Genomic DNA, 12,686 nt, shown 5'->3' with positions numbered 1-12,686 from the left:
TAGAGTTGAATCCTTGAATTATGTGCAAGAAGAATTCTTGGAATAGTCTTTTTTCCAGCATCAATAGCATTCTTCATCTTTTGCAATAATCCAGTTGCTTCTGGCTGTGAGTTCATGGTTCAGTTGCCAACTGTTTCTGCACAGACTATACTACCTGCCTTGGGAATGATACCACAACTTACCATCTGGTGAGATCATGATAGCATCGACTGACCTCCACATGTGGTCTCTGTCAAGCACTTCATTGAAAACTGGCAAGGCATTAGGGCCGGAACATACTGTTCTATGCAGCCCTGAATTTTGGCAGGGTTGCAATGCTCAGTAAGTAAACTTCATCTGGCTTGTAAGTCCCAGACAAATAGAAAAGGCTGATGTCATCGAAAGCTTTAACTCTCATTAAAGAAGAAAGTATGTGTCAAGTAATTATGAGGCTTTGTTGGGCACAGTATTTAGGGGAAGTTAATAGACAAAGATCATTTTGAACACTGAGACTTCTGAAGAGCTGGCATTCAATGAGCGATGAAAAATGACTCTAGCACTGTGCTTAATTTAGAAACTGGGTTTGCATCACTTTTCAGACTTTGTTTCTAACTCCACCTTATGTAGATCCTAAATTAAAAAATTTTTAAAATTACAGAATTGAAAAATTAACAAAGTAAACATGTCCTGTGTCAATCAGGTTTAATTCTATGGCTTAATAGCATAGTCATTGTTTAGCCAAATAAGAAAATAAGGGAAAACATCACAGGTATAATAATAATTAAAAAAATGTTCATTGCTACTTCAAGCTATTTTTCACAGAATCGTGGAATTCTAAGGGGTGGAAGGGACAGCTGGAGATCATCCAGTCTGACCCCTCTGCCAAGGCAGGGTCCCCTAGAGCAGGTTACACAGGAACACATCCAGAGGGGTTCTGTCCCAGACACAGAGACTCCACAACCTCCCTGGACAAGCAGTTCCAGTGCTCTCCCACTCTCAAGGTAAAGAAGTTCTTCCTCATGTTGAGGTGCACCTTTGTGTGTTTCATTTTATGGCCATTGCTCCTGACCCTGTTGCAGGGCACCACTGAAAAGAGTCTGGCACAATCCTCTTTAGAGTTGCAATGGGTCACTTGGAGAAAAAGCATCTCATTTTTTTTTTTTGCAGTATGCCTGTCTTAATGAGAATGTAATTTCTCATGTCCTGAGAGATCCAGTAGAGAGCCCCTGAGTCCTGCTCAGCTCTGTGTTGCTGACACTTCCATGTGTGGCTAACAAGCAGTGTGCCATGATGAATTCCTTAAGTCTTCATAGCAGAATCTATTTGTAATTTTGGATAAGAGAATTTGATACTTGTGGGCAATAACTTGATGTACAGCCATATTATGCTACAGTCCTAGTAATATATCTAATTGACACTGTGGTTCCACTTTGCTCTTCTCCCCTCTTCATGCTTTTAGGCTGTGGAAATTCAGGGGCTTTTGGCTGGGGCTCATAAGTGCTGGAGAGAACTTGACTTGAGTGGGAATTTGAAGGGGGCAGTGGGAAGGCATGGCACAAAGGAGGTGATTGTTAAAGGTCCTCTAACCCAAACCATTCTAATGACCTATCATATTGGAAAGGAGTCAGAAACTATTGCTGGGCTTACTGCCTAAACCACGTTCCCCAGGCTTTCTATGTGCCTGCAGAAGGAGAAGGCTGATAGAAGGGGAAATAACACTGGAAATAACCAGATATGTTTTTCTCTAGATTGAAAAGACTGCCAAGGTGATTGCCTAGGACTTAGTGCTAAGTACTAGAAATTTAACTTGGCTATGTCTACAGAAGAAAAATGACAATTAACAAAACAAATGAACTTTAATAAGAGTGTAAGATGTTAATTGTATAGTTCTAACTAAAAAGATGTGCACAAATATAAGATTAAAATCTGGAGGTCAATTTTGCCTTTTTTTTTGACTTCTGTAGAAGAGAAATGAATATTGGTTTGTGGTCGTTTTAAAATGCAATTTTTAAGTGTTTGCGGGGTTCTTGTTGGTTTTCTTCCCCCCTAAATGAAGACATAAATGAGGAAAATTACATTGTATTCTGAGAAACAGAGGAAGTTCAATTCTTTGCCAAAGCAAACATCCGCAGACTTGTGTAGTCTACATGTTTCAATGCATGTGAAAATATTTGGTGTTGTAGAGTGATTTCCTTGAGTGGAAATAATGCTGCAGCTAGAAAGGAGATTTTGCAAAGAAGGAAGTCACAGCTATCTTAGTAATTTAACATCTCAGATTTGTTTATGGATAATTTCCTGTCTGACACATTTAACTGAACAAGTTAAAGGGTTTAAAGATTAGAATGGCATTAATTTTTAACTGTCCTTGACGGTGACATTTCACAAAGGGTGTGTTCTATAAAAACAGATGGAAAAATGAGCTTGCCCCTTCACCTTATACTGGCTTTCTTGTGTTAACTGATTTAGCTTTCTGTCACCAATCAGCCAAGTATTCAAGGACATACTTGCCTTTTGTCTTCTTCATTTTGTGAATAAAATAGCAAAAGAGCATAGAAATTTCTGTAAAATCCAGTAGTAGTAAGCTTTTATCTGTTATTAAGGCTGACATGTTTTTGCAGTCAGAGCTTTTTTCTGCTTAACACCAAAGTTATATAATAAAAAAAAATCTGAAATTAAGCATTATGGGCAAAAAATATGCAAAATAGTGTGATAGGTGATTAAAATATTAATGGTAGGGTTCTTTTCAGGAGGCAGATGCAGTTTGCATTCTAGTTCTAAGACAGATTTCCCACAGTACCTGAGCGCTTCCAGCAGTAAAGCAGCTGGGGAGCTGAGGCAGGGGGTACAGCTGCTGGTGCAGGTGTAGATGCTTGGGATGCAGCCATCAGGTGAGACAGACACCTGCACAGCACAAGGAAGCACAGTGCAGAGTTTCAAAGTCAGGAGGAAGCCCCCTGATAGAAAGTGGTGTTGTCAGGACTGAAATATGGTTATCCTGTTCTTTGAGTTACTTGCTGTTCATGTGGACTTAAGTTTGCAGTAGCTTGGGAGTTTCCCATCTAAATCTGCTCCCCAGGAGAGTGATGTGTCCAGGGTTACACAAGGTGTCAGGTCTGCTTGGTCCAAATATCCGTCCTGCTATCCCAGCATACTTACTCATATGGCTTACTTAAAGCTAAGCCTATTTTTATTCATTTTATTGCCAGGCTTTGAGATCCAACACATCAGCATGAATGGAAGTAAAATGACCAATGCAGAGAAACTCTTTGCTAATTCCTAAAGTGTAGTTATTCCTATGCATTTTACCAAAATGACAAGTTTTCCAAATGATACCCTCTTTAAAAGTGGTTTCAGCGTGCTAGATTTTTTATTAACTCTGTGTCTGTTGTTTTGGCAATATGTTGTTGTATTGCGTGGTATCCCAGTAAGTATTTTAAATAACCCACACAAATGCATTCTGCACAGTAAGGACACGCTTCTAGGGAGACATCAGGCTGCTGTCTTTGAATGCAGTTTCTAAAATACTTGTGTTTTAGTGTACTTGTGTACTTAGGGATTAAACATTCATCTTTTAATCAAATGAAACAGGATACTACCCAATAAGGAAAGAAGGTAGATAAGTTCAGTGCAGAATAGACAGTTTTATTCAATGTAGCTTAAAGTGGTCAGCCTCATTAGCTCAGTTGCCCAGTTTTGAGAGCTCACTGAATTTTCCTTTGTCAGTGTATGCCAATGAAAAGACTAATGATGTATGACATATCCAAGGAATATTAGGCACATGAGTTGTATAAGACACATTAAAGTTCAATTGGGACTTCTTGTGGTTTCTAGTACTAGGCATGTTGAAGCATCTGTTACCCTGTGAAAATGCAGAATCAGCTGGGCAGGATAGCTTTTATATCATCAAGTTTAGTGGACAGATTTATGTCTCTATTCTGCAGCTGAAAGATTTATCTGTCTGATTTTCCTAGAGCAACTCTCCTTGGATCAAAATATTTTCTTCTCAACGGCTTTCAGTTATGTCACAGTAATATGTCTTTAAATCTAAACCCATAAATGTTACATACCAATCTACCACTTGTCTTTCATAGAATATTATAAAAGATTAGTGCAGTTATATCAAGCATTTGAAGCCAGTTAATGAAATATGCATCTTGTTTTCTTTTAGAATTCTTCTAAAATGATTGTTAATTATTTGAAGATTGCTTGAATTTTTTTTGCAGGGGAAGAAGTTTGAGAGGGTCCCATACGTGGTTTGGGATGTTACTGTTGTTTTTTCAGTTACAGCTTAGCTCTGGGGATTTTTTTTTTCTGTTTGGGTTGCATTTAAACGTTTTTGAAATTCAATAGGCACTCTGACCCCATACAATATCATCACCAGCAGGTGTATCAGAATCTGGCTCACTTAAATCAGAGTGTGTGTCTGGTCAGTGTGGAATGATGGAACCACTTTGTCGTGAGGGTGTGCTGGTGGATGAATCCATGTGTTGTTTTTCCAGTTATTTTTCTTTACTTCTAAAAAAAATTTCTGCAGTCATTCACTGCTTCCATGAATAAAACAATTCATATACAAATTAGCCAATTCCTCTATCAATAAAAGGTCCTGATGTGTAACATTGCATAAAAAGGAGAAAGAAGCAAGAGAGTATAAGGAATTTCTTCACACTGTTTATATCATGTGCTATAGAATTATTTATTTGCATGTGCTCAACAATAGTCTGACATCCCTTAAAAGCAATCCTTATTCCAGACATGATTCTATTGCTGACATGATTCTATTCCAGACATGAGTCTATTCATCTGTATCATCTGTAGCTATGTTGTTTGAGCAGGAAGAAAATTGCTTTAAGGAGAATTTTGTTAAATATCGAGACTGGAAAATTCTTAGGTTTTCAAGATTTATCCCTTTCAATGGCAAAATGATAAGAGTGATAGTAAAAGGAAAAATCTGTTGCCATAAAACAAATGTTTCTTGCAATTTCTATAAAAAATACTGCAAAGACTGGCTTGGATTTTGAAACACAAACTATTCAAATTAATGGTGCAGTTTCTGGCTTACAGAAAGAGGCTCAGTTTTAGGAACCAGAATCCTGCAGTGAATTTGGGCCTAGTTGGGTCTGTGGATTAAAGAAAGTTGGCATTGACCAGATGACTTAGTACTTTTATAAATCAGCATTTCTGTTAGAAAGCTTAAAAGGGAAGGGCTGACAAATACAAAACCAGTGTCTGGCCTGTAAGTATAGGACAGGCAAGGCAAAGGGGTGAAGCTCACACTGGAATTCTATCTGAGAACCTCCTTGTCTTTGAATGCTTGATGAATTTTCAGTAGTGGTGACTTTTGTTTCCTTGGACCTCCTTTAATAATTTCAATTATTTCATACTCATTGCAACATGACCTGAAGAAAATACTGGACTTTTACACATAAGGAAACTTAAACTCAGTTTACACATGCACTCTTACAGTGTCCACAGATTTTTTGCATGTAGGGTGACTGTGACATGCCACTGATTGAAAATTTCAAGGATTGGCCTTGTAGGATTCTTTTCTACACAAATAACCTCCCCATGATGTTGTTGTTATGCTCTAAATATATTCTCAAATCTTATCTAGAGCCCTCAAATTTTGTTAAGTATGTTGAAATTTCACAGTAGGAAAACAAATTCAGCACGTTGCTCAGATATTTTGTGTGCAATATTGGAAGTATTTTTCAAAGAGCGTGTGAGCCCTGAATGTGATGTTTTTTTTGGTTTTGTTTTATTTTAATTATTCTATATTGTCTTATCGGTAGGGGAAGAGAAATTGCACTGTTTTTCAGATTTGGGTCCTTTTGACCTCTTTTATTTTGGCTCAGTTCATGGTATTAATTATGCTCAGAATTTAATGAACATTTTTTCACATTAAGCATTTGTTGTAACAGGAGCTGATCTAATAATTTCTTGTTGATAAATACAGGTGAAGCACAAGTGCTAGGACTAGAAAATATTCTGTTAGACTCAAAGAGGGTCTTCTCATTGTAACAAAGTTTCAATGGGAAATTACTCCCAATAGTGTTGCTAAGGCTTGATCTCTTTATAAAAGAAGCAGCCAGCCATAACAAATTATTTTCGAGTTCTATTGGTTTTGTATATACAATTGGAAGAAAGAAACAGAATGTTCTTTGTGTTTTTTCCATTTATGTTTAGCCTCATAGGTTTACCGAAATTGGGATTAAAGAAAAGATACTTTTAACAATTTTTATGACCTCTTCTTGAACTAGATACTTCTTATATACTTTGTAGCATGACTGGCTTTAAACAAGCTTTTTGTCTTCTTTATGGTGTTTGTGAAGAACACCGCACTTAGCTGACAGTATAATAAAATCATTTTTGTGTGTGTATTTCACCAAACTTTCATTATTGCAGTCATGCACTAGCTGTTTCTAAGCCTATTCTTTAACTGCAGCAGCGTGATCATCCATACATGTGTCTAATGTTCCTCAGAAGATTCGACTAAGTAAGAATAAATAGGGCTGAAAAGGATAATCTGACTTCTAACAAGGATCCCTTCTTCATAGGAAAGCAGTTATGTGTCTTTGTGGGATTTGAATATACCAAGCTAACATCCTTCACTCATCTCATACTTGGAGAAGGGTGATTAGTGATCTCTAGCATTTTAAGTGGGAAGACACATTTCCTTACTTTCTGCCCTGATTGTCAAGATTTTCTAACTTTATCATTTAAATCACCAGTCTAACCAGTTTTTGTCCTAAGATAAAATTACTTTTCTGTCTGGAGAGGGAGGAGTGAAGGTGGGAGCTGTAAAATGCCATTAAACAACTGCAAAAGTCAAGCTTGTACTTGTGAAGTTTTGGGAAAGTTCAGATGGTGCCTGTCTCCCTGATGATTCAAGCTCTCCATAGCTACTGAATTTTGCAGTCTTTGTAGCAATCAAAATCACAAGTTTATTAATTTTCTTTCTCCTTTTTTCTCTGTAAGATAGTATCCTGCACAATCAAAATGCAGTATTAAGTGCCTAAATGTTGTTAGCTTTTTAAAATGCAGGGGAGAAGAATGGGATTTTTTTTTTCAAAGTGTGTATTTGCTAATTTCTTCAATGGAGAAGAATGCAGCATTAGATGGCTGTCCTTGGTGTTATTCCCCTCAAAACCAAAGCCTGCTGAGTCTATTTCACTGAATGGAGTTTCCCATGTTCAGCTCAATATTGAGCATTCTGTTTCAACTTCAGTTAGTTGTGGTTAGCTCCTAATCACTACAGGCAGTTTCTTTGTCAGGGCAATGTCCCATCTTAATATGGAGCAACACTATAACATTGGGCAAAAGTTTTTCAATGGAGCTCTAAAATTTTGCTGCATCTATTTTGAGCATTTGGTGTGGCTCTCTTTTCTGGGTGTAAGTCCAATGTTTTTTAAATTCTATGAAATTTTGGTGACCAAAATTTAGGTCCTCAAAGTTGCTAGTTACCCCTAACATTATTGCCCATTTACTATGCCTAACTTTGTCTAGATTGGCCTCATTGGCTTAAGTCATGTACTGTACCGGATGGAAATTTAGTATAAAATGCTGACATAATCCATGATAGTAAGTATTAGGACCAGGATACTTTTCTTTCCCACTCTTGTTTCCTGTGAAGCTGCAGCTCATCCTGGTTGCTGTACTCTATGTCCAAAGTAGTTACTACCAAGTTCCTCCCATGCAGGATGCAGATACCCCAAGGAGTGAAGAGTGTCCAGTTGTCATGTAGCATGATGGTTAAAGTGTAATCCTCAAGGGTGGGAACAAAAGAGTTCTTTTTTTAAAATGTAAGATCTTCCTAAGTACTTTTAAAAAGGAAGGCTAAGTGAAGAACACTCTTTTCATATCCTAATCTTCATAAAATTCATTTATTCTCAGATTTTTTACTCAACATAGGAAAGGAAATCGGTAAATGAGTGCCTTTCCTCTGAAGTCTGGTGGTAGATTTAAGCAGTGTGAAGCTATTATTTGTTTAATGAAATCTCCCACAACAGTTGTATTTTAAGGGTCTATTAATCCTCTGGGTTAAAGAAAATATTATGAATATGATTGTTGGTTTTTTTATTTTATTAGTTAGGCCTTTGAAATAGTACTGCAGTTCTGTATATTAGGTACAGAAGTATTGAGATAGACAGAGAAGTTAAATCAAAGACCTGAAGACTTCTTTGGTACAATACCAGGAGCATGTTATATGTGGGCAGCCACCATTACTCTCTACCTCAGCAAAGCCTGGTACTGACTGGTGTTGTCAGTACCTTTCAAATATAAAAATTCCACAGATTTTCCTACATGCTTTTATTATTATTATTTTACCAGAAAAAGGAAGTAGAGCTAAGTTCCAACAAGCTACAGAAAATATTATGCAACCCAATGAAACCCAAGTTATTTGTAATAACATTTTTCGTATTTTTAAAAGGAGCATAAACAGTAGTGAAGTCTTGGCATAGCAACCAGCATGTTGCAATTATTGGAAGCCAAGGTGTTACAGATCTTCAAAGCAGGACTGTGAAGTCAGTAGGCATGAATAGAGTACAGTGTGATCTCATATCATCATGCAAGCAAACAGTCAATTCTGATTCTTCTCTCAAAAGTCCTTAGACAAGAATTTGAGAGGAAAATAAAAGAATGAGAAAGACCTATTCACTATACATGCCAGTTGGAGTATTCAGCCATAATTTAAGGTTTGAAGAAACCAATGGGAAAAGATCTTGTTATGGCTCAAGCTTAAAAACACACATAATGTCATACTTTGCTTTGCTGAGTGTTGGGCTCTCTAGTTCACTTTTCCCAAAACCATCAAATGCCTGCCAGAGTGGTATTTCTACTGTGACACTCATCAGCAGTTCTTGTCTCTTTCCCTTTCTGAGAGCAACATTACTGTAATTCTTTAATCTCTGGTTGTCACTATAATTGCTCTTTCTAAAGATATTGTGCTCAGAAATTAGGTCATATGGCAAGCACTTTTCTTTTGGTTATTGAAAATTTACGACTTCAACAAAATATATCCTTTACTGTGCTTATTTTTCAACTTTGTTAGACATCGCAAGGAGCATCCTTGAACGATTTAAGGAAAAAGAAGAGGCGTGCCCCGCTTCCACCAGCTGCGTCTGCTCCACCCACTCCTGCCATACCAAACAGGACAGAAGACAGGGAAGACAAGAGGAAGAGCACAATGGGTGAGAAGCGTTCTTTTCTCCTGAATAACCCTATTCATGTGTTTTCAATGCTCACTGTTTGAAGTTGCCTTAATTCTGTTATGCTGTGAGTTTGGAAACTTTTGTAACTTGGGGAAAAAACTACATTTCTCTGCAGAATGAAAGTCTGGAAATAAGTGTTTGTATATTACCTCTTCGTTTTTTTTTTTTTTTTCAATGGCACCATTCAGAGTATCACAGGATAGTAAAATGTAGATAACACTCATCAGATTATTTGAATATTTAGCACAAACTTTATATCCAAAAGCACTAGCCCTGGGCCTATTGTGGCCTTGAAGGTCATGATTGGTTCACTAGTAAATGGAAATGCAGAAATAGTAAATGCAAATGCTAACCAATGGAGATAGGCCAGGCAATACTGAATGCATCTGAAGCCTTGATGTTCTGCTAGGACCAAGGTACAGGTTCACTGTTTCCTCATGTTTGTAAAGCCTGAAGACATTTGATTTTCATATAGTCCTCCAACAGTTTGACATCAACTGCCCATATAAAGAAAAGTTGGGGTGTTTTTTTTAATTTCATCCTCACTTTTATTATAAATCACTATCTGATGATTCTTTAGCTAATCAGTAGAAGAAAAGAACTGATGCTGTCAAAGGAATGCCGTACGTACTTAGACTGAACAAAAGAAACTGTAGCTTCAGCTGCATGTGGCACCACATTTACTCACACAGGAAAACTGAAAAACATTCTCCCAGACCTCTGTTGTCATCTGCCTGGTAGCTTGTTCAGACTGGTAAGAGCTTTGCTTGAGTGAGGACACCAGGATTATGCTTCTAGTAAGCAAAGTGATTCTATATTGGGTCAAGTTATGAGATAATGACCCCGCATATTGGAACTCATTTTTCAGTACATTAAGAGAATCATTCTTCAAGTGCCATAACGCACTCAGTGCACTTCAGTTCATGCCTTTGACCTCATGTTTCATAAAATGCCTAAGACATACAGATATGACATTCTGTCATTTATAATTGCTTACATTACAAATGCCTCACAGTTTAGTAAGAAACCTCTTGGCTTTGTTCCAACATTTATTTTCAGTAAATGCTTCACATTTAATGCCTCAGCATTTATGTAGCAGCAGGAGTCCATTATCATATGACATATTCAACTCCATTGACATCTCTTATTTAAACTCTCTAAGGGCAGTGTTATTGCTGGACCATGTAACACAGGAGTTTTCAGCAAATTGGCTTATTTTTAATCACTACAGAGGTCACACCACCACTTCTCACGCTTTGCCCTACTACTGGTCACTTTTTTGATGACATTTGTTGCTTTAACTTTTTATAAGTGTTCTTTTTCTTTTGTATTGGTGCTCAAATGTTACAGATGAGATAGAGCAGAGCAGAGCTACTTCTAGTCTGTTCAGTACTGGGTACATAAGTGCTTGTTGGAGTGCTCTGCTCATGTAGGATTCTGTAGTATCATTTGCTTTAATGGAGCCTTATTATTTTACACTGACAAAGAACTCGTCCCACAGTAGCCCTGTCTTCAGTGCTTTTTGTTTTCTGCTACTTTCTTGAATGAATGTGTTCATTAACAAGAAAAAATGTTACAGGCAGAGAGGCTTGGTAAAACAGCCTCTCTTCAGGGCCCTTGCAGGAAAACAATGAGAAAGCACAGATGGCTCTGAAAGCATGAGAGAAAAGCTGTGAAAAAGCAAGACTCTAGTGAGGGGAAAAAACGTGCTGCAAGAAATAGTCAGCCACATGATGGAAAAAAGTATTAAAGATACCTGTGTACCTCTCAAGTTACCCATGTGAATCAAAACAAAAGATTCTATCAAAAATATTCTAAACTGGCAAATTCCCCATAGTGTTCAATACTGAATCAGTTATTATGACACCAAAGTATTGCGCCAAATTTCCTCAAAGCAGTAAAAAAGGGCTTGCACATTTGCCAGCATTAAATTGTGTCTCTGGAAGATACTCCTCTGGAAGCTAAAGACTGCTAAGTGAAAAATCATAATGCTTTAATCTTTTTCTTCCCCCTTGGTGCTGCTTCCCTTCTCAGCAGCCCAAAGCACAAGCCAGAGAGTGTAGGAATGGATCAGACCAAACATCTGTCTCTGCCAGCATCCATCTTCAGCAATGACCACAGCACATGCTTAAAGCAGGGTATGAAAGCAGAAAAAGCAGGTAGTTGTGATTCCTCAGTGCACTTCCAACCTCAAAGGACTTTCCAAAAAACAGTAGCTAAGTTCTGCACACTACAAACTGGCAGCGGCTTTTTTACATTGGAAGTGGTTCAGAGAGTACAGTGCAAAGGTGCATGTATTTCTTTAGTCATTGCACATAGTGTTGAAATAATTCCCCAGACCAAGTTATGGGCATTTCCTCTGATAGCTTCAAACACTATTTTGCAAAAAACAGTTTAGTCATCTGCTTCTCTAAAATGTCAAAATAATGAAAACTGACTCAAAAAGAAGAGCAGAAAAGCCTGTAAGATACCTACTTCAAAATAGTGACCTAAGGCATCTTCCTCTTTCTCTCAGGAAGAGCAGGAAAATAGTCACGTAAAGTATCTGAGAGGTCAACAAATTCAGGCAGTTTGACACTTCAGAAGATAAAATAAAACACATTTTTCACATTTTCTTACACAGCTTTTTTCAATTTTTTTTAGTTAGCTTAACTATTTTTCTCCATCCTTATGCCTGCCAAAACCAGTGATTTTTACTGGTAGTTGTAATGTATGTCTGTGTGCTGGACTCAATTCTGCTGTTGGTTTAAGATACATCTTTTCCTCCTCCCTTAATTATTTGGATGGAAATAAGAGCAGAACTAGATCCAGAGAGACTTTGGATGTGGGTAAGGGAAAATCAATGTGTTTTTAAAAAATAAAAATGAACAGAGTGATCATTATCTTGCAATGAAGTAACAAGTCAATTGATCCCCCTGTAGGTGATGGACGGCAGGTGCCACAAAAGCCTCCTAGGGGCACCACTCGTGGTCCCCCCCAGTTAGTGATCCCCCCACCCCCACCTTACCCTCCTCCTGGCAGTGACATTGTGGATCCAACAGTGTGTTACAGAGAAGCAGATGTTACAGCACCAACAGAGCTGGTACCTAAACGTATGTTTGAAAATATATGTATTTGCATTTCCATTCTTTTGATGATTACTCTCAGGGTAGCTTTTCCAGACTTTCCTCTCTGCTCTTTAGACATCTGTGTCTGTTTTTCCCCCTTTTTCCAGCCTGTTGTCTTTCAAAATGCCCAATGCAGTGTAACCAATTAATATAAAGTGAGCAAAATGCTTGCTTGGAGAGAGTTTTGCACGCGATACCTGGTCATTGTACAGAAGCATTTTAAAGTAACCATCAAGCTTTGTTGCTTTGTTCAACTGAAAAAAAAAAATCTTTTGTCTTTTATCAATTCCCCAAGTTCGTTTTTCTGTACTAACAAATTTTTTGTCTCCCCAGAGTCAATGGGTCTATCAGTCTAGGTTGAAAACTACAGTGTCTTCCTTAAGAAAATTAG

General features: G+C 37.6%; 1 protein-coding gene across 5 annotated transcripts in view; it reads left to right on the top strand.

The window, feature by feature from the left end:
* COBL (cordon-bleu WH2 repeat protein) overlaps positions 1–12,686 on the top strand; it is a 160,032-nt gene that overhangs the window by 96,925 nt on the left and 50,421 nt on the right. For 4 of the 5 annotated variants that reach the window (XM_050970353.1, XM_050970351.1, XM_050970352.1 and 1 more), the window contains 2 exons: positions 9,029–9,167; positions 12,110–12,280. In XM_050970353.1, the coding sequence (XP_050826310.1) occupies positions 9,029–9,167; positions 12,110–12,280 (310 nt within the window). The remainder of the gene's footprint in view (positions 1–9,028; positions 9,168–12,109; positions 12,281–12,686) is intronic. The other variant, XM_050970355.1, reaches the window with a different exon arrangement.

Source organism: Serinus canaria, chromosome 2 (genome assembly GCF_022539315.1).
Source record: "Serinus canaria isolate serCan28SL12 chromosome 2, serCan2020, whole genome shotgun sequence".
In the NCBI taxonomy this organism is placed as follows: Eukaryota; Metazoa; Chordata; class Aves; order Passeriformes; family Fringillidae; genus Serinus; species Serinus canaria.
This window is presented reverse-complemented; position numbering and strand designations above follow the sequence as displayed.